This window comes from Heterodontus francisci, unplaced genomic scaffold (assembly GCF_036365525.1).
Source record: "Heterodontus francisci isolate sHetFra1 unplaced genomic scaffold, sHetFra1.hap1 HAP1_SCAFFOLD_1631, whole genome shotgun sequence".
Classification (NCBI taxonomy): domain Eukaryota; kingdom Metazoa; phylum Chordata; class Chondrichthyes; order Heterodontiformes; family Heterodontidae; genus Heterodontus; species Heterodontus francisci.
The window spans coordinates 38497-59402 of record NW_027141754.1 but is presented as its reverse complement, the minus strand read 5'-3'; the positions used below and the strand labels follow the sequence as shown (position 1 = coordinate 59402).

Genomic DNA, 20906 nt, shown 5'->3' with positions numbered 1-20906 from the left:
TGGGAGGAGGCTCGTGTGGAGCAGAAACACCGGCACGGAACAGATGGTGCTGGTCAAATTGTGGTTAACATAGGCGCGAGGAAGCACATGCATCCTGGGTGACATGAGCTCGCAATCAGCGGCACAGGAGGAGGAAGGTGAGGACGCTGCAGCCTTTCCCGGTGGGGGAGGTCAGCTTCAGCTAGTGAGAGACGAGAAGCAGTTTAAAATGGAGCGAGCACGTCGGGTAATTGGAGGCCGCTTGCCCGACAATGGCAGTTCTCCTGGGGGAAGAGCTGTGTTAAAAGATTTATGCTAAGTGCTGGGCACGCTGAGTTGCAGCTTTGAGTGCTTTGCCAACTACTGATTTCAGGCTCTGCTCCGGTTACTGACCCTCTCCGTACCAGAATTGTTAAGGTGTTGGGAGGGGGGGAGGGGGAATTAAACGCCACACGGTCAAACGATTTCTTAACCGGGTGATAACAGGTTAAAGGGGGCCAGTGCGTGACCCCCTGGCTGCTGAGTAATAACAGCTCGAGAGGAATCACTGGGGCCGTTTCCCTGGGTGTGCCACTGTGTAAGGAGTATCTTGATGACGTTGCTTCCCGGTGGAAAGCACTGCGGCCGATGGAATTAAGCAGAGAGCAGCGCCTGTCCTGTGTGCGCCGACCGCACCCGCCAGGACCTCTGACCGCCTTCGGGAAGGCCGAGAGGAGACCCTGTGAGACCCGTCACGCTTATGTTGGTGTTTGGTTTAATTTATACTCTCGCTGGCTGCTCAGTGACCTTGCTCGGCGATTGGCTGAGCTGTACGGGGGCAAGAACAGGCTCGAGAGGGGCCGAATGGCCGCCTCCTGTTCCTGTGTAGACTAGCTCGGGACGGGCTGAATGACCTCCTCCTGCTGCTCCTGGTGTAACAGACTCTGAGCTCCCGAGTTATCCCGTCACATCCGGGAGCACCTGTGAGGGGGCTACTGTTAGTTTCACCATCGACCCCCCACCCCCCCACTAATCCCTCCCTCCTACCGCCCGCCCGGCTGTGAAAACCAGCCATTGTGGATTGGCTGTGGGGCCTCCGGTAGTCAAATAGCCTGCCTGCTCTCCACCCTCGAGACTCGCAGCTGAATAGTGGCCACTCAGGGGGGTGCTGCCAGAGGCAAGTGGGTGTCGGTGCTTTCGGGAGAGGAAAGTGGAGGGGGGGGGGGGGGGGGGTGGTGAAATGATTCTGAGCTAACCAATTGTTCTGACCATGCAGGAGGAGCTGAACAGCGATAGTGTGGAACGCATTGTTGTGAATCCAAACGCTTCCTACGACAAGTTTAAGGACAAGCGCGTTAGCACCAAAGACATTGGTAAGCATCCGTGCAGTGCGTGTTATACCTCCTCCCTATCTCTGCAACCTCCTCCAGCCCCTACGACCCTCCGAGCCCCTCCGATTCCGGCCTCTCGCACGTCCCCGGCAATTCCATAACTCCGCCGTCGGCAGCCGCGCCTTCCGCTGCCTGGGGCCCCCGAGCTCTGGAATTCCCTCCCTGAACCTCTCCGCCCCTCTCTCTCCCTCTCTCTCCCTCTCTTCCTTAAAACCTGCACCTTTGACCAAGCTTTTGCCCATCCGCCCCGATAAAGAAAGACTTGCATTTGTATAGCACCTTTCACAACCTCGGGCTGTCCCACAGTGCTTCACAGCCAGGGAAGTAAACCTCGAAGTGCGGTCGCTGTAACGTAGGAGGTGCGGCAGCCAATTTGCGCACAGCAAGATCCCACAAGCAGCAGTGTGTGACCAGATCGTCTGTTGTTTTTTTTTTTTTGTTTTGCGATGTTGATTGAAGGATAAATATTGGCCCCAGGAACCCCCCCCCCCCCCCCCGACCCTTGCCGGCCTCTCTGCCCCCTGCCGGTCTCTCACCGCCTCTCTGTCTTTCTGGGTCAACCGTTGTTGTTGTGCCGTTTGCACACGCTGTTTGTGTCTCTCACCCTGAGTTTGCAATTGAAACATCAATAATGCAGAAGCACGTTCATTAAACATTAATGCTTCACATTTCTCCAGATTTCTCCGATCGAATAAGCAAGGCGAGAAGGACTGGTTACGAGTCTGGAGATTATGAGATTGTAAGTACACGCTGGACTAACCGCGCCGGCTGCCTTCACGTTCCACTCCTCTGCTCTCCGGCTATTCCTGGGAAACGCTGCCTTGTTGTGTCATTTCCGGGAGAGGCTGCTTCCGATCAACTGAATTATTGACACAGGCGAGGTGGAAGTAGCAGTCACTTTATTGTAACCCGTGGACGGGGTGGGGGTGGGGGGTGGTGCGGGGGGACGGAGCAGCCCGAGATGTTGCGGCTGTTTCTGGGGCGCTGTTGGGGCTGTGGGCCGGCACCTCGTGGGCGTCTCTCTCCACGCCGGCCACCTGGTCCCAGTCCCGTCAGTCTCACTTTTTAACGCCCCAACCCGGTCGCACGTTGACTTTGATCTGCGCCCGTGTTCTCGGCTCTCCCGTGGCCCCTGGGTTTTCACGGGGGTGGGGGGGGGGGGGGGGGGGGCACAGGAGGAGTCCGTTCGGGTTCCGGGGTAAAGGGGGGCCTTCGCCTGCGCCATAAGATGGTGGCGCCAAGTGCCTGTGTAACATTTCCGCTGCTCGCTTTGTTCCCCCCCTCCCCTGCAGCTGGGAGAAGGATGCAGCACCAAGGAGACCCCGCAGCAGAAATATCAGCGCCTGCTGCACGAGATGAAGGAGCTGTCCGAGGAGGTGGAGCAGATCAAGGTGAGAGTCCTCCTGCCCCCGTGCCGCAGCGTAGAACGCGATCTTGCGGGTGGGCCATCGCCCCCGTGTTGCTCTTGCACGGCCGTCGCTGTTCGGCGTGAAATCGGCAAAAGCCCAGTTTCCATTTGCGTGCCGTCTCGGGGTGGGGTGGGGGGGGGTTTCGTTTTTTTTTTGGGGGGGGGGAACTGGGAGCGTAATCGGATTTCATTCTCCGGCAGCGGCGCACAGTCCTTCTATTTTCCGCTTCCTGACCTGCCTCCGTCGCGTTTTTGTCTCGTAGCACTCGGTGAAGGATTCCGCCGCGGAGGAGAAGCTGACCCCGGTCGCCCTGGCCAGCCAGGTCGCCGTCCTGAAGCAGCATTTGGTGACCCTGCAGCTGGAGAAAGTGCTTGGCCCCAACGCCACCATCGACCTGACCGACCCAGAGGGCGCGCTGGCCAAGTATGTGGGTCGGGTGGGGCCCACCCTTTACCGCTAAGCTTTCCCCCCCCCCCCGGCGTCACGCTGCGCTTTCCCCGAGACCTGCGGCTCGGGACTCTCCAGCGAGGTTGGGAATCGTGGCAGAAAGAGGGAGGCTGCGTCTAAACCGTTTTTTTTTAAACCGCTGGCTGGGCCTCAGCTGGAGCTGTGCGCCCCAAATCCGGGCACCCACAGTGTAGTTGAGGCCCTGGAGAGCTTGCAGAGATTTACTGGGGATGGTACCCAGGGATGTCGCAGGATGTAGAGCACGAGAGGACGGGCCCTGTGGCCCCCAACTAGCGTTTATACACCACACAGGTCTCCTCTCATTCCGTACACCTCATCTCAGCCTTTCAGCAGACCTTTCTATACCTTCTTCTCTCATGTACTCGTCTAGTTTCCGTTTGAAAGTATCTACACCATTCGCCTCAACCCACTCCCTGCGGCAGCGAGTCCCACATTCTCACCACTCTCTGGGTAAAGAGATTTCCCCGTTTGATTTATTAGTGACCGTTTTATATTGATTGGCACCCCCCCCCCCTCCTCCTCCCCTCATAGTTTTGGATACTCGCACCAGTGGACAGTTGACAACAGGATGCTAATACCTAACAATTATGTATTTTCTTTCCCCCTCCCCTTCCCCTCTTCGTCTTCCCTTCTCACATAACCTACCCCCTGCCTTCCCCGCCACCCCTATCATCATCCTCCTCCTCCTCCTCACCCCATGCGGCAGGCGCCTGCTCACCCAGCTCGACGTCACCAAGAGCGGCAAAGGCCTCACGTCGGCGGGGAAAAGCCCCAGCAAGGCCGGAGACGGCAACGCAGTCACATACGAGCTGTACTACCGGCCCGAGCAGACCCGGTTCACTCAGGCGGCGAAGGTGAGGGCAGAAAGGGTTGGGGGGGCGGGGTGGTGGGGGAAGAGGCTGAACCGTTCGCCCATGTCTCGGTGAGGGGGGGAGGAGGAGGAGGAGGAGGAAAAACCGGGCGGCCGTTCCGCCGGTGCGGGAGTTGAGCGAGCTCGGGCAGGGGGGCAGCCTCGGTCCGTGCGTCCCCTCGGTGGAGCGTCCTGACCTCAGATGGAGGGGGGAGAGCCAGTCGCTGCACTGGGGGGGGGGGGGGGGGATGGGGCAATCCTTTTTGCAAGCCTCTCTGAAAACGGGCGGAAACTCTGATTGCGCCGAGGCCGGGGCTGATTCTCTCTCTCTCTCTCGTTTCTCCCGTGCCAGGTGGCAGAACTGGAAAAGCGCCTGGCGGAACTCGAGGCGGCTGTGGGTACAGACTCCGATAGACAGGTACGGGCTTCGACCTGGTGGAATTCCGTGAATTCATCACTTCTGAGACGTTCCGGTGGTGGTGGGGAGGTGCTTTCCCTGTCACGTCCCCCGTTTCCATCAGCAGTCACACCCAGGTCCGATGTAGCCCGCTCGAGACGGCGAGAGAAATGCTGCTGTGTCCAACACAGCCCACCCCACTTTCTTTGAGGATCTCGTGTCCCTCTGCAGCCTCGGAGCACAATCACTGCCTGCAGCCTCGGGCTGTGGAGCAGATCGAATGATTTGAGTGATTGAAGTTTTCAAACAGTTTTCAACAGCAGAACTTTGTGAACCGACCTGGAGTGAGATTCTCAGCCCCCTGCCGCGTGATTGCGTTGTGGTTCTTTTTTTTTTATTATTATTCGTTTTGCGGGATGTGGGGGTTTTGTTGCCCCTCCCTCATTGCCCTTGAACTGAGTGGCTTGCGAGGCCATCTCAGAGGGGCAGCTAAGAGTCAACCACATCGCCGTGGGTCTGCACTCGCATGTAGGCCAGACCAGGTAAAGACTGCAGATTCCCTTCGCCAAAGGACATTAGTGAACCAGGTGGGTTTTTACATCAATCGACACTGCTTTTGCGGTCATCATTAAGATGGGCTTTTCAATTCCATATTTATGAATTGAATTCAAATTTCACCATCTGCTGTGATTAGATTAGATTAGATTAGAGATACAGCACTGAAACAGGCCCTTCGGCCCACCGAGTCTGTGCCGACCATCAACCACCCATTTATACTAATCCTACACTAATCCCATATTCCTTCCAAACATCCCCATCTGTCCCTATATTTCCCTACCACCTACCTATACTAGTGACAATTTATAATGGCCAATTTACCTACCAACCTGCAAGTCTTTTGGCTTGTGGGAGGAAACCGGAGCACCCGGAGAAAACCCACGCAGACACAGGGAGAACTTGCAAACTCCACACAGGCAGTGCCCAGAATCGAACCCATGTCCCCAGAGCATTGGTCTGGGCATCTGGATTACTGGTTCAGTGACAGTACCACTGCTCCGCCGCCGCCTCCCCTAAAGGGGCCTGGGGGAGATGGACCCTTCCTGTTGTGATTCAGCTGGGGGCTTGGTGCCTGGCACCTCCCAGTTTCTTCTTATGTGGCTGACCTCTTGCTTTTCTTCCATACAGAACCCACTAACTGTCGGACTGCAGGGCTCCTGTCTGATGGTAAGCACGGCACCTCTTCCCTCCGCTACCATATCAGGGGGGCCTCGGAGGGGGTGGGGGCGGCGCAGGTTCACCAGAGCGACCCCGGGGCTGAAAGGGTTAAGTTACGAGGCTGGGTCGCACAGTGTGGAGGATTCAGGGGGTGATCTGATCCGAGGTGTCTAAGATGATTAAAGGATTCGGTCGGGTCGATAGAGAGAAACTATTTCCTCTGGTGTGAGGGTGGAGTCCAGAACCTGAAAGTTAGAGCCAGGGCCGTTCAGGGGGGTGATGTCAGGAAGCACATCTTCACACAGAGGGGGAGTGGAAATCTGGAACTCTGTCCCCCCGAAAAGCTGTCGATGCCGGGGGGGTGGGGGGGCGGGGGATCAGTTGGAAATTTCAACACTGGGATGAATAGATTTTTGTTGGGTGAGGGATATTAAGGGTTACGGAACCAAGAGGGGAGATGGAGTTAAGATACAAATCAGTCCTGATCTAAGTGAAGGGCTGAATGGGCCTCCTCTTGTTCCAATACTTGCTTACTTTCCCCATCCTTCTCTAACTTCAACCTTCTCACTCCTTTCGGCTGATTGTGACTCCGCAGGTTTTATCCACCTGGTGCGGGATACGCGGAGGCCACGTCGCACTGGCTCGGCGTTTCCTCCAGAGCGTTTTTATTTGAAGTGGTGCCTGGAGTCCAGTCCCTCAATGCGATTGAGCGCCCAAAGATACTCCCTGCGCCACCGCTAACATCTCGTCTGTTCCGCTTTTGTCCCCAGGGGACCCTGGAGATCCTTCAGAGCAAAGTGAGCAGCCTAGACCCAGTGACGTTGGATCAGGTTGAGGCAAGACTACAGGTAAATCCCTGATCGGGGGCCGGGGAGGGGCAGTATCTGAGAGGAAGAGGAGGGGGTAGCGGGACATCTAATGAACTTGCAGGGCTACGGGAATAGAGCAGGGTGGGGAATGGGACTGACTGGGGAGCCAGCATGGACTCCATCTGCCGTAATGACTAGAGGGTGAGGAGGAGATATGTGTGATGCAGTCCTACAGGTCCGGGATTGGCTGTCTGTAGTGATGGCTCAGCACCCTTGGGACTGGCGTGAAGGTCCTCAAGGCCCTACGGGAAAAGGAGACGGTGGATCCTGTCGGATGGTTCCCCGAGCAGACCGCCAAAGTCATTTGGCAGAATGCCTCATCGCCAGAACTTTCAAACAAGCACCAAGATGTAGCTTGGCTGATGGTGAGAAGAGCCCTCCCCGTCAGATCCTTCCTGCACGCCCGAAGTCCCGCCCCCTCCGCGCATTCCGCGGTGGCTGTGGTGGGGAAGAGACGGTTGCCCACCCTCCTGCTGGAATGTGTCTTTGCAAAGCAGGTGTGGAAAGAGACGCAGTGGTTTTGGTCGAGGTTCATCCCAAGCAGCTCTGTAACACAGGAGTCTGTGCTCTACGGGCTGTTTCCAGGGACGTACACCGAGACAAACATCAAATGCTGCTGGAGGACTATCAATTCAGTGAAAGACGCCCTTTGGTCTGCCCGAAACTTGCTGGTCTTCCAGCGCAAAGAGTTGTCCACGACCGAATGTGGCAGACTGGCACATTCCAAGGTCCGGGACTACGTGCTGAGGGACGCACTGAAGCTTGGGGCAGCCGCAGCAAAGGCTCAATGGGGAATGACCACAGTGTAAGGTCCCCCCACCAAGCTGAACTGAGGGCCTGGATCCATGGGAAACCCCTCCAACTGTATCGGGAAAATTTTCATTTGCTGTAAAATGTAAAAATGTATATGGCATGACAAATGAAATGGAAGGGTTGTGAGGCAACTCATGATTGTATTGAAGGAAACTGATCACCCTTGCACTGTTTGTAATTTTTGACTTGGTGCTGTCAGAAACTGGTAATGTATTTTTTTTACAGATTTTTATGAATAAAGTATATTTTGGACATAAAAAAAAAGTGAGGAGGGTCCTTGGACACGACCTCATCTATGCTCTCTGTCCCGAGTGTAGGTGACGCAGGAGCAGAGCTCCCGAATACATTAATTCTTTTTCTTACCCGAAAAGCTGTCAGCTGCTGAAAAAGGTCATGAGCAAATCGATGCCTGGAGGTGTTCTGTACCCCGACTTCAGATCAACAGGGCTGGGGGCAGACGGGCGACCTGAACCTTGGGACCTCTGTGATGGGCGGGGAGTGCACGCAGGCCAGGAGCAAGTACCACACTCGGCCCGCTAACGCACCAAACCGCGGGGGAAGCTCGGGACAGCGTTCCGAGATCCGCCATCCCTGCCGCCGGCTCTTGGGTGACAGTCGCAGTGTGTTTCCGTCGGTTGGGGGGGGCGCACTGCCGAAAAGTTAGAGCCAGGCCTTGGGTGGAGTGACGTTGGCAAACACCTCTGCGTGCAAAAGGCTGGTAAGAGGTTTGGAACTCCAGATCAATTGTTCTGCGATTGATTTAGATTTTTGTTAACTTGAGAGTATTAATGGATAGGAGGTAAAGGAAAGGTCCACGGTGTTGGGTCACAGATCAGCCATGATCTTGGTGAATGGGGCAACAGGCTCGAGGAGGGGGCTGAACGGCCTCCTCCCGGTCTGCCTAATCCCGTCGAGCTCCACGTCTTCGAGGGAATTCTCGGTCCTCTTTTCCCCGTTTTTCCTTCGCTGCCCCCCCCCCCCCCCCCCCAACACTCCTCCCACTCCCTCGTAACCTCATCTGCTTGTCCTCAGCGTGCCTTCACTCTTGCACCTTTGTCCCTTCAGAGCGTCCTGGGGAAGCTGAATGAAATTGCCAAGCACAAGGCAGCAAACGAAGAAGCAGAGACCCAGAGCAAGGTCAGAGGCTCGGCGGGCGCCGGCGTTGCCGTTTTCCCTCTCACCCGGAAACTTTAAGCTGGCTGACTTGTCTTGAATCCTGTTTCCGCCCCCACCTTCCCCTTCCTCCCTCCCCCACCTTCCCCTTCCTCCCTCCCCCACCTTCCCCTTCCTCCCTCCCCCACCTTCCCCTTCCTCCCTCCCCCACCTTCCCCTTCCTCCCTCCCCCACCTTCCCCTTCCTCCCTCCCCCACCTTCCCCTTCCTCCCTCCCCCACCTTCCCCTTCCTCCCTCCCCCACCTCCCCCTTCCTCCCTCCCCCACCTCCCCCTTCCTCCCTCCCCCACCTCCCCCTTCCTCCCTCCCCCACCTCCCCCTTCCTCCCTCCCCCACCTCCCCCTTCCTCCCTCCCCCACCTCCCCCTTCCTCCCTCCCCCACCTCCCCCTTCCTCCCTCCCCCACCTCCCCCTTCCTCCCTCCCCCACCTCCCCCTTCCTCCCTCCCCCTTCCTCCCTCCCCCACCTTCCCCTTCCTCCCTCCCCCACCTTCCCCTTCCTCCCACCCCCACCTTCCCCTTCCTCCCACTGTCGGTACGACGTGTGTTTTCCGAGCAGGGACTGAAGCGCGCGCCTCTCCGCTGTCTCTCCTGAATTACATTTGTGGTTTTGTGACCCCCTTGCCACGCTTTGTTGCCCGCAGATAGCCCAGCTGTACGATCTGGTCCAGAAGTGGGACACCATGGCCACAACTCTGCCGCAGGTCGTGGAGAGGCTGGTGGCTGTGAAGGATCTGCACGAGCAAGGTGGGGCAAAACCCTCTTCTGTTTCCCTGCCCCTCTTTTCCGCTCCCACCCCGTAGATTGACGTGACGAGCGGCTTAAGAAATGTGTGCGGTGTTTACTAAGTGGCGTTACCAAAATGCATCATCCCTCCGGGGAAGGGGGCGTTTTGCGAGGGGGGCTGGTGGTGGGGAGGAGACCTGCTGTGACGGTTGCTTTTGTTCTGATTTCAGCCATGCAGTTTGGTCAACTGCTGACCCACCTGGACTCCACGCAACAGATGATCGCAGGCACGATGAAGGAGAACACCACGCTGTTGACGCAGGTACTCCTCGCGCGGAGAAGGCGGGCTAAGAACAAACCCTGCCGAGTTTTGTTTGGTGGGTCGGCGGGGTGCCGGTCCTCCTGTGCCCTGTGGTTCTCTCTGTGGTAACTCTCTGCCCCTCTCTCTCTCTCTCTCTCTCTCTCTCTCTCTCTCTCTGTGTGCTTGCAGGTGCAGAAAACCATGAAGCAAAACTTGACGATGGTGCAGGAGAATTTTATCAGTCTGGAAGGCCGTGTGAAGAAGCTCACAGCGTAAAACCCGACGCCAAACTGCATGCTGATGTACCAGCCCCGGCCCGGTGATGCGTTCGGCGGGAGCAGACACCCCAGCCCCAAACCCCCACCCCCTTTGAAAGGGTTCCATCTCCGTCGTGGCGGAGGAGAGAGCTCTTTCAATCACCCCCTCGGCAAGTCCAGTCAACCCGAGAGACACGGCTGACTCGGCTCTGCTCCTTTCTGGTTCTGTTTATAATTATTATATATTCCTCACCCGGTAAGTCCCGTTGCTTCACCCGTCAATATTTAATCGGCCAAAGTTTGGATGCACAGGCGAAGGAGCCCACAATCTCGGCCCTTGGCGCGCGAGGCGTGCAGAGCGAGCGTGAACTGGTGGGAGTGTGCCCTCCCCGTCATCAGTGTGAAATGAGCTGTGCGGAGAGGATCCATCTATGAAGTAGCACACCTCTCACCCACTCGATGTTGACACTGGAGACCCCAATAAAAAATGGCCCTGTATCCAATTCGCCTCTCACCGTTGACTCTCTTTGTCTGGTTTAGTTGCACCCTGCCCGCGGGCTACGCGAAGCCGCCGCTCGGTCCCGTGCTTCACGTCCTCGGCTCCCAGCCAGACTGCGCTGCCCAGCAAGTGTCCTGAGGGTTCGTGCTTTCACGTCCTGATCTGTAATCCAGAGGCCCAGTGCCGATGTCCCGGGGACACGGCTCCAAAGCTCCCTGCGGCAGCTGGCGGAATTTAAATTCAATGAATTAACACATTCACTACAATTAATATTTTTTTAAAAATCTGGAATTGGAAGCTAGTCTCAGTAATGGTGCCATGAAACTATCATCGATTGTCGTGAAAACCCAGCTGGTTCGTCAATGTCCCTCAGGGAAGGAAATCTGCCGTCCTTACCCGGTCTGGCCTGCATATGACTCCAGACCCACAGCAATGTGGTTGACTCTTAACTGCTCTCTCAAGTGGACCAGTATCAAAGCACTGCAGAAAATTCAAAAAGGAATAAAACTGGACTGAGCACCCGGCATCGAAATGAGCCGTACCCAGCCCTGCAGCCTCCTCCTCACTGACGTCTGGGGGCTTGTGCCAAAGTTGGGAGAGCTGTCCCACAGACTAGTCATCGTCATACCTTACAGACAATGTCCCAGACACTGCCATCACCATCCCTGGGTATGTCCTGTCCCACCTGCAGGACAGACCCACCAAAGGTGGGGGCACAGTGGTATACAGTCGGGAGGGAGTTGCCCTGGGCGTCCTCAACATTGACTCCAGATCCCATGAAGTCTCATGGCATCAGGTCAAACATGGGCAAGGAAACCTCCTGCTGATTATCGCCTACCGCCCTCCCTCAGCTGATGAGTCAGTACTGTTGAACAGCACTTGGAAGCGCTGAGGGTGGCAAGGGCACAAAATGTACTCTGGGTGGGGGACTTCAATGTCCATCACCAAGAGTGGCTCGGTAGCACCACGACTGGCCGAGTCCTAAAGGACATAGCTACAAGATTGGGCCTGTGGCAGGTGGTGAGGGAACCAACAAGACAGAAAAACCTACTTGACCTCGTCCTCACCAATCTGCCTGCCGTAGATGCTTCTGTCCATGACAGTGTTGGTAGGAGTGACCACCGCACAGGCCTTGTGGAGACGAAGTCCCGCCTTCACATTGAGGATACCGTCCATCGTGTTGTGTGGCACTACCACCGTGCTAAATGGGATAGATTCAGAACAGATCTAGCGATGCAAAACTGGGCATCCATGAGGCGCTGTGGACCATCAGCAGCAGAATTGTACTCAACCACAATCTGTAACCTCATGGCCCGGCATATCCCCCACTCTACCATTACCATCAAGTCAGGAGACCAACCCTGGTTCAATGAAGAGTGCAGGAGGGCATGCCAGGAGCAGCACCAGGCATACCTCAAAATGAGGTGTCAACCTGGTGAAGCTACAGCACAGGATGACATGCATACCAAACAGTGTAAGCAGCATGTGATAGACAGTGCTAAGCGATCCCATAACCAACGGATCAGATCTACGCTCTGCAGTCCTGCCATATCCAATTATGAATGGTGGTGGACAATTGAACAACAGGAGGAGGAGGCTCTACAAATATCCCCATCCTCAATGATAGGGGAGTCCAGCACATCAGTGCGAAAGATAAGGCTGAAGCATTTGCAACAATCTTCAGCCAGAAGTGCCGAGTTGATGATCCATCTCGGCCCCCTCCTGAAGTCCCCAGCATCACAGATGCCAGACTTCAGCCAATTCGATTCACTGCGCGTGATATCAAGAAACAACTGAAGGCACTGGATACTGCAAAAGCTATGGGCCCTGACAATATTCCGGCAATAGTACTGAAGACCTGTGCTCCAGAACTTGCCGCGCCCCTACCCAAGCTGTTCCAGTACAGCTACAACACTGGCATCTACGCGGCAATGTGGAAAATTGCCCAGGTATGTCCTGAACACAAAAAGCAGGACAAATCCAAACGGCGAATTACTGTCCCATCAGCCTACTCTCAATCATCAGGAAAGTGATGGATGGGGTCGTCGACAGTACTATCGAGCGGCACTTGCTCAGTAGTAACCTGCTCACTGACGCTCAGTTTGGGTTTGGCCAGGGCCACTCGGCTCCTGACCTCATTACAGCCTTGGTCCAAATCTGGAAAAAAAAAAAGAGCTGAACTCACAAGATGAGAGGTACTGCCCTTGACATCAAGGCAGCATTCGACTTGAGTGTGGCAGCAAGGAGCCCTGGAGAAACTTAATTCAATGGGAATCATGGGGAAAACTCTCACCCGACTGATACCTGGGACGGGGTGTCACAAAGAAAGGTTGGGTCTGCACCCATTGGAGTTTAGAGGAATGAGAGGTGATCGTATTGAAACATATAAGATCCGGAGGACACTTGACAGGGTGGATGCTGAGAGGATATTTCCCCTTGTGGAAGAGACAAGAATTAGAGACAGGACATCACTGCTGGGGTTCCTCAGGGTAGTGTCCTCGGCCCAACCATCTTCAGCTGCTTCATCAAAGACCATCCTTCCATCTGAAGGTCAGAAGTGGGGATGTTCGCTGATGATTGCACAGTGTTCAGCACCATTTGCCACTCTTCAGATACTGATGCAGCCCGTGTCGATATGCAGCAAGACCTGGACAATATCCAGGCTTGGGCTGATGAGTGGCAAGTAACATTCGCATCACGAAAGTAACAGGCAATGACCATCTCCAACAAGAGAATCTAACTAACGCCCCTTAATATTCAATGGCATTACCATCGCTGAAACCCCCATTTTCTGGGCATGACCAGAAATTAACTGGACCAGCAATGCAAAAACTGTGGCTACAAGAGTAGGACAGAGGCTGGTAACTTTCCTCCTGTCTCCCCAAAGCCTCCGACAGGGCACAAGTCAGGAGTGTGATGGAATACTCTCCGCTTGTCTGGATGGGTGCAGCTCCAACAACACTCAAGAAGCTCGACACCATCCAGGACAAGGCAGCCCGCTTGATTAGCACCCCATCCACAAACATTCCTCAGGCCCCCTTTATATACATATTTACATTTCTAAAATAACTATTAAAAACATAAATAAACCAAAAACTCAAATTAAAATGCCATTCTCGGCGTCGACAATGCACTCCAGTCCCTGCGGTACCCACCGGTCGCGGAAGGCCTCAAGCGTACCGGCGGACACCGCATGCTCCTTCTCCAGGGACACCCGGGCGCGAACGTAACCGCGGAAGAGGGGCAGGCAATCGGGGAGGACGGACCCCCCGACGGCCCGCAGCCTGGACCTGTGAATTGCCACCTTGGCCAGGACCAGGAGCAGACCGACGAGGAGATCCTCCTCCCGGCCCACGCCCCCACTGCACTGGGTGTCCAAAGATCAGGAGCGTGGGACTGAAGTGCAGCCAGAACTGGAGGAGCAGCCCCTTCAAATACTCGAAGAGGGACTGCAACCTCGCACACTCTGTATATACATGGAACACGGACTCGTCCAGGCCGCAGAAAGTACAGGCGGCCTGGGAGTCCGTGAACCTACTTAAAAGTCCATTGCACGGGACCGCCCTGTGCAACACCCTCCACCCCAGGTCCCCGATGTAAAGGGGGGAAGACTCCCACGTAGAGAGACCTCCATCGGGGTTTTCCCTCGCCGCCAGATGGCAACGCAGACCGCCAGGGTGTGTCCGTCCGGCTGACGAGGGTGAGGAAGTGGAGAGTGTGCAGGAGCAGCCCATACAGGAAACCTCTCAGCGCCGATTGGAATGACATGGCGAGCATTTCCGAGAGGCAGCTCGGGTTGTGCGGGACTGGCTCCCGAGGAGGGTTTCGGGGCTTGGGTCCGATGAGCAGTTCCGGCCGAGCGGGGATCAGCTCGGCAGGGAGTGCTCTGCACTCGAGCCCGCCCCGCCACCAGCAGTGAGGGGGCGACCCGGGGGCTTCAGCTACTCCTCCGCTCGCCGGTCCGTCCCTGGAGTCGGCCGTCCGGACAGCCGAGGCGCTCTCCTCCGTCGGCGGGCAACTCCCTGACTGGAGGCGAATGCAGGGGGCGGGGCCAAAGTGACCAACCGGTACCACAACATGGAGGCCACTAGTTAGTTTATGACCAACGCACGGCCCCTGTAGGAAAGCACTCGGAGCAGTCCTGTCCAGCGCCCCAGCCGAGCGGTGACTTTCGCCTCCAACTCCTGCCAGTTTGCCGGCCAGGCTTCCTCAGCGGGGCTAAGGTGGACTCCCAGATAGAGGAGGTGCGTGGTGCTCCACGCAAAAGGAGTCAACTCCTCTGGCAGGGAGTCCACCCGCCACTGACCCACCAGGAGCCTGGAACATTTCTCCCAATTGATCCTCACGGAGGGCACGACAGAAAAGGTCTGCTGGCAGTCGTGCATCCTCCGCAAGTCAACGGGATCTGTGACCATGAGAAGCACGTCGTCGGCGTAAGCCGAGAGGACGACCTCCTGCGAAGCAGGCACAGGAAGGTCTCCACGCAGATGGTGTACAATTGGCCGGACATGGGGCATCCCTGACGCACTCCTCTCCCAAAGCGAAGGGGCGCCGTCAAGGACCCTTTAACCTTATCTAGACACTCTGCAGTGGCATACAAAAGTCGGACCCGGGCCACGATATGCGGCCCAAGTCCGAAAGCGCGCAGAGTCCCGAAAAGGTAATCGTGATCCACCCTGTCGAACGCCTTCTCTTGATCGAGGGAGAGAAAGGCGACCGACTGACCAGTCCTCTGGGAAAGATGGATCAGGTCCCGGACCAGGTGGATGTTATCCTGGATGGACCGGCCCGGGACCGTGTAGGACTGGTCGGGGTGGATCATGTGGGCCAGCACGGAGCCCAGGCGGATAGACATAGCCCGGGCAAAGATCTTATAATCCGTGCTGAGGAGGGAGACCAGACACCAGCTTTTAAGCAGGCGGAGATCGCCCCTCTTCGGCAGCAGGATGATGACCGCCCTGCGCCACGAGAGGGGCATCTCCCCGGTCGCCAGGCTTTCCCCCAGGACCCGCGCGTAATCGTCCCCCAGGACGTCCCAGAACGCCCTGAGGAACTCCACGGTCAACACATCCAGCCCTGGGGATTTGCCCCTCGAGAGCTGGTGGAGGGCGCCAGTCAGCTCCGCCAACGTGAGCAGAGCCTCCAATCCTTCGCCGCTGTCTGGGCTGACCTGCGGCAGGTCTTCCCACAAAACTCTGCGCGCATCCTCGCTGGACGGATCCGGAGAGAACAACGCACTGTAATAAGAACGGACCAGGAGACCCATTCCCTCCGGATCCGTGATGGAGGATCCGTCGTCGGCCAGCAGCACGATGAGCTGCTTACGGACCCCCCTGCCATTTTTCCAGTGAGTAGAAGGGTGAGGCGTGGTCCAAATCTTCCAGGATCTGAATCCGCGACCTCGTGTACGCGCCTCGGGACCCTATAAGCTGCAGGTCCCTCAGAGCGCCCTTCTTCTCTTTATACGCCTGCCACAGGGCCGGGTCCACGACGGCATGACCGAGGCGGGACTCCAAGTCGAGCACCTCCCTCTCTAGCGGTGTCTGTACGATGCGTGAGGCGAGCGGGAGGAGGTGCACTGGCGTCACCCTGGGCCGCCGAGGTGGAGTTGGCGGCCGGGAGGTTGGGGCAGTTCTTGCGAACATGCCCCACCCCCTTGCAGGCGTGGCACCGTGCCCCGTCCGAGGTCCAGAAGACGTGATAGTGACAGTGAGCCCTTTACTCAGGGCCAGGGACACTGCCCGCTCGGTCTTCAAAAAGAACACAGCCTTCCCATACATCTTTGAGGCCGCAACAATGGCCGAGGGGCCGACAACCTCGGCCATTGCCTTTACGCAGGCCTCAATAGACATGGTGGGGTGGGGATAGCTCTTCACCCCATGGCTGCATGTCAACAATTTAAAGAGTGACGGGGCCACGTGGGCAGCCACAGAGGCTGCAGCTGCATAGGTAGTAGAGGGCCCCGCCACCGGTGATGAAGGGCTTGTCATGGGTCTAAGAGCTAAATCCACCCCAAATTGTGGGCTTGAACACTGAATATCAAAAGATTCACAGAAGATATTGAATATGTATTTTAAAAAAAACAAACAACAGGTTAGTGGAGAGGCTGAGGTAATAGAGGAGAGGCAAAGGCAGGCTGTAAGGGATGACTTGCTTTCTGGAGGTGGTGCTCACAGCACACTTAAAACAGTCTTTGAACTTGGTCTTCTGGTTGGGGGAGGCGCCTTTACCTAGGTCAGCTGAAGCTGCCCAGGATCTATCTATCCCCTTCCGTCTGTTTAGCCAGGCAGCTTCAGCTGACCCAGGCTGGGCAATTAGGGTGGGGTGGGGAGGGAGCTTCCCTGTGTGCTTGTTGCAGCAGCACAGATTCCTGCTGATTTGGCAGCCCCACCCCTTGTTGTTCCGGCCACTCATTCCTCCCCCAACAGTCCAAAGCAAAGCAAATTACTGGTGTTCAGCACCCACCTCCAGACAAAGCCTTGTTTCCAACAAAAAATGTCTCTTTCTTCTCTTTAATGGCGACGGTTGTTGACATTTTCCCTCTGCTGGGTTGTAACTGCTCTCCCGTGCTCGGTCTAGCTCCTCTCTCCACCTCTGCAACCTCCAACTGCCACCAGCAATTTCAGCTGAGGCTCGTTGCTGCAATCAGCAGTCAACAGTCCAATTAGGCAGCAGCCAACCCCAGTGCTGTACCTGTCCTGGGAGTGTTTGATGGGGACAGTGGAGAGGGAGCTTCATTCTCCAAATCCCATTGATTTGCAGTTTAATTCTTTTGCCCCTTTCACGCCTTGTACACTTCGCCCGCTAAAGTGGTCTCAGGTCATGCAAAGCTAGCTGGTGGGTAGGGCAGGATGATAAATAATTGGGCTCTCTCACTCTCAAGTTCACCACAGCATGTTTGTACATGCGGGGTGGTGTGTGGGGATGAGAACTGGTTTCACCTGGAAACTTATTCCTGTTGCAGATTGGACTGCCACCTGCTCCAGATATTTACGCTGCTATTTCCCGTTGGATCCATTGCTTCTTCTGCCATCCTTCACCTCTGTCCCCTTCCCACCTGGATGACACTTCTTTCCGCCCCCACACACACTGTAAACATCACCTTTGCCACCTGTCTCACTTGCAGTACTGTATCTCAGCAAGGGTCTGTGCGTGGGCAGGAAACTGAACCCGCAATCGCGCCGCAGCCCATTTCTATTCTGCTTCAATTGACAGGGGGTGGAGGTGAGACGGACGTCGGGAAGGTGGGAGAGGCTCCACTGACCTCGTCATCGACCTCGCTGGATCCGGAAACAGTTGCGTTCACTGCAGTTTCACTGGTTTGTTTTTTAAACAAAGGACCATAATGAGCGAGGTCTCTCCCCCAGGGCAGACGGGGCATCAGTTTAATGCCTCATCCAAACCGTGGAACCTCCGACAGTGCGGCACTCCCTCAGCACTGACCCTCAGACAGCGCGGCGCTCCCTCAGTACTGACCCTCCAACAGTGCGGCGCTCCCTCAGCACTGACCCTCCGACAGTGCGGCGCTCCGACAGCGCGGCGCTCCCTCAGCACTGACCCTCCGACAGCGCGGCGCTCCCTCAGCACTGACCCTCCGACAGCATGGCGCTCCCTCAGCACTGACCCTCCGACAGCGTGGCGCTCCCTCAGCACTGACCCTCCGACAGTGCCATGCTTCCCCTGGTACTGACCCTCTGATAGCGTGGTGCTCCCTCAATGCCAGCACTAAGATAGAGTACACGTCTCTGGACGGGGGCCCGAATCCTCGACCGCCGACTCAGAGGTAGGAGGCAAGGGAGAGAGAACATCTTCTGAGATACAGCTGACAGCAACAGAACCTCAATTATTGGAAAACGTAAAACGGCGAAACTGGTGCAGTACAGAACTGCACTGCAACGGTGAAATTGTTACAGGAATATGCATGTCGGGGTGTATTGTGTACATACAGAAGTACATATTTCCAACTACGATTTTCTAAAATTCCTTAGTCCATCAGTTTGGAAGTTGGCAAATGTTTCCCTCCTTTCTCGAAAGGCGGTGAGTGAGAAAGCAGTGAATTACAGGCCAATTAGCCTATCAGTCGTGGGGAAAATGCTGGAATCTATTATTAAGGAAGTCTTAACAATGCACTTAGAAAAGCACAGTATGATTAGAACAAGCCAACATGGTTTTACTAAAGGAAATCCTGTTTGACAGATTTATTGGAGTTTTTTTTTGAGGATATAACTGGTGGGGTAGATAAAGGGGCACCAGTAGATGTAGTATACCTGGACTTCCAAAAGGCGTTCGATAAGGTGCCACACAAAAGTTAATAGACAAGATAAGGGCTCATGGAGGTGATGTTAGCACGGATAGAGGATTGGTTAACAGACAGGAAGCAGAGAGTGGGCATAAGCAGGGCATTTTCAAGTTGGCAGGCAGTGAATAGTGGAGTGCCGCAAGGGTCAGTGCTGGGGATTCAGCTATTTACAATCTATATTAATGACTTAGACAAAGAGACAGAGAGGAATGTATCCAAGTTCAGTGATGATACAGAGCTCGGTGGAAAGCGGAAGACGCAGAGAGGCTGCAAAGAGATGTAGACAGGTTAAGTGAATGGGCAAAAAGATGGCAGATGGAATATAATGTAGGGAAGTGCGAAGTCATTCACTTTGCTTGTAAGAATAGAAAAGCAGAATTTTTTTTTTTAGGAAGGTGTGAAACTTGCAAGTGTTGAGACTTGGGTGTGTTTGTACAAACAACGTAAAAAGTTAGCATGCAAATACAGCAAGCAATTAGGAAAGGCAAATGGCATGCTGGCCTTTCTTGCAAGGGGATTGGAACACAGGAAGAAGGAAGTTAGGCTACAACTGTACAGGGTTTTGGTGAGACCACATTTAGAGTAGTGTGTGCAGTTTTAGTCTCCACATTTAAGAAAGCTTGTACTGGCAGTGGTGCAGCGAAGGTTCACTCGACTGGTCCCGAGGATGAGAGGCTGAGTAAATTGGACCTGTATTCTCTGGACTTTGGAAGAATGAAAGACGATCTCACCGAAACATAAAAGATTGGGAAGGGGCTGGATAGGGCAGACACTGAGATTGTTTCCGCCGGTCGGAGAATCTGAAACACGGTGGGCACAGTCTGAGGATAAGGGGGCCGATCATTTAGGGCTGAGGTGAGGAGAAATTACTTTGCTCAGAGGGTTGTGAATCTTTGGAATTCTCTACCCCAGAGGATTGTGGATGCTCCATCGTTTAATATATTTAAGGCTGCGAGAGACAGATTTTTGCTCTCTCAGGGAATCAAGGGATATGGGGGAGCGGGCGGGAAAGTGGAGTCGAATCTTAAGATCACCCACGTACTAACTGAATGCCGGGACAGGCTCTGGGGGTGGGGGTGGGGGGGGGAGGGGAGGAGGGGGGGAAGGCTGAATGGCCTCCGCATTCGACTGTGCGAGGGCACTGGCCTGTCGACCTCCCGCGTCATCGAGACGGCCCCACCCACAGCTGTGCTGAACAGCTCCCCCTCTCCTCACGGGTTCCCCCGCGAACCACAAACTTGCCTGAAGTTTATTTTCCCACAGTCACCGTTTAAACTGTTCATCAGGGACACTCCTGTACTTCCTAAAACCCCTCTGCTGGGCAATATTCGGACTGGGAAAAAAAAACATCAATTCTCAGAGGGGGAGGCAAGAAAAGATGCCCCCACCATCCCCTCAATCTCCCGACATACACACACACACACAAAACACAGCGTAGGAATTTGTGAAACATTTAGATAACTTTAATTCATTCATGGGATGTGGGCGTCACTGGCCAGGCCAGCATTTATTGCCCATGAGAAGGTGGTGGTGAGCTGCCTTCTTGAACCACTGCAGTCCGTGTGGGGTAGGTGACACCCACAGTGCTGTTAGGAAGGGAGTTCCAGGATTTTGACCCAGCGACAGTGAAGGAACGGCCGATATAGTTCCAAGTCAGGATGGTGTGTGACTTGGAGGGGAGCTTGCAGGTGGTGGCGTTCCCATGCGTCTGCTGTCCCTCGTCCTTCTAGTTGGTAGAGGTCACGGGTTTGGAAGGTGCTGTCGATGGAGCCTTAAGTGCGTTGCTGCAGTGCATCTTGTAGATGGTACACACGGCTGCTACTGTGCGTCGGTGGTGGAGGGAGTGAATGTTTGTAGATGGGGTGCCAATCAAGCGGGCTGCTTTCTCCTGGATGGCGTCGAGCTTCTTGAGTGTTGTTGGAGCTGCACCCATCCAGGCAAGTGGAGAGTATTCCATCACACTCCTGACTCGTCCCTTGTAGATGGTGGACAGGGTTTGGGGAGTCAGGAGGTGAGTTACTCGCTGCAGGATTCCCAGCCTCTGACCTGGTGATGGTGCGGGTGAGGCGGGAGGAGGCTCGTGTGGAGCAGAAACGCCGGCACGGAGCGGATGGGCCGAACGGCCCGTTCAGGTTTCGCAAACAAATCGGCGCGGCTTACGCCCGACGGCTTTCGGAGTCTGAATAAACGTGAGCGCGTGCGCGCGCGAGCGAGAGAGAGAGAGAGAGAGAGAGAGAGAGAGAGAGAAACCGAAATATGGAATAAAACAATAAAGCAGAGCAGG

The 20906-nt window shown here is 55.5% G+C and overlaps 1 protein-coding gene across 1 annotated transcript; it reads left to right on the top strand.

Annotated features, from left to right (window-relative positions):
* Nucleotides 1-1228: 1228 nt before the first annotated feature.
* On the top strand, nucleotides 1229-10338 carry dctn2 (dynactin 2 (p50)). The gene is made up of 12 exons (XM_068027730.1): nucleotides 1229-1331; nucleotides 2027-2088; nucleotides 2642-2740; nucleotides 3021-3181; nucleotides 3933-4080; nucleotides 4429-4494; nucleotides 5659-5697; nucleotides 6459-6536; nucleotides 8436-8507; nucleotides 9185-9287; nucleotides 9497-9588; nucleotides 9757-10338. The coding sequence occupies exons 1-12, from the start codon at nucleotides 1229-1231 to the stop codon at nucleotides 9841-9843; spliced, it is 1110 nt and encodes a 369-aa protein (XP_067883831.1). The 3' UTR covers nucleotides 9844-10338.
* The last annotated feature ends 10568 nt before the right edge of the window (nucleotides 10339-20906 follow it).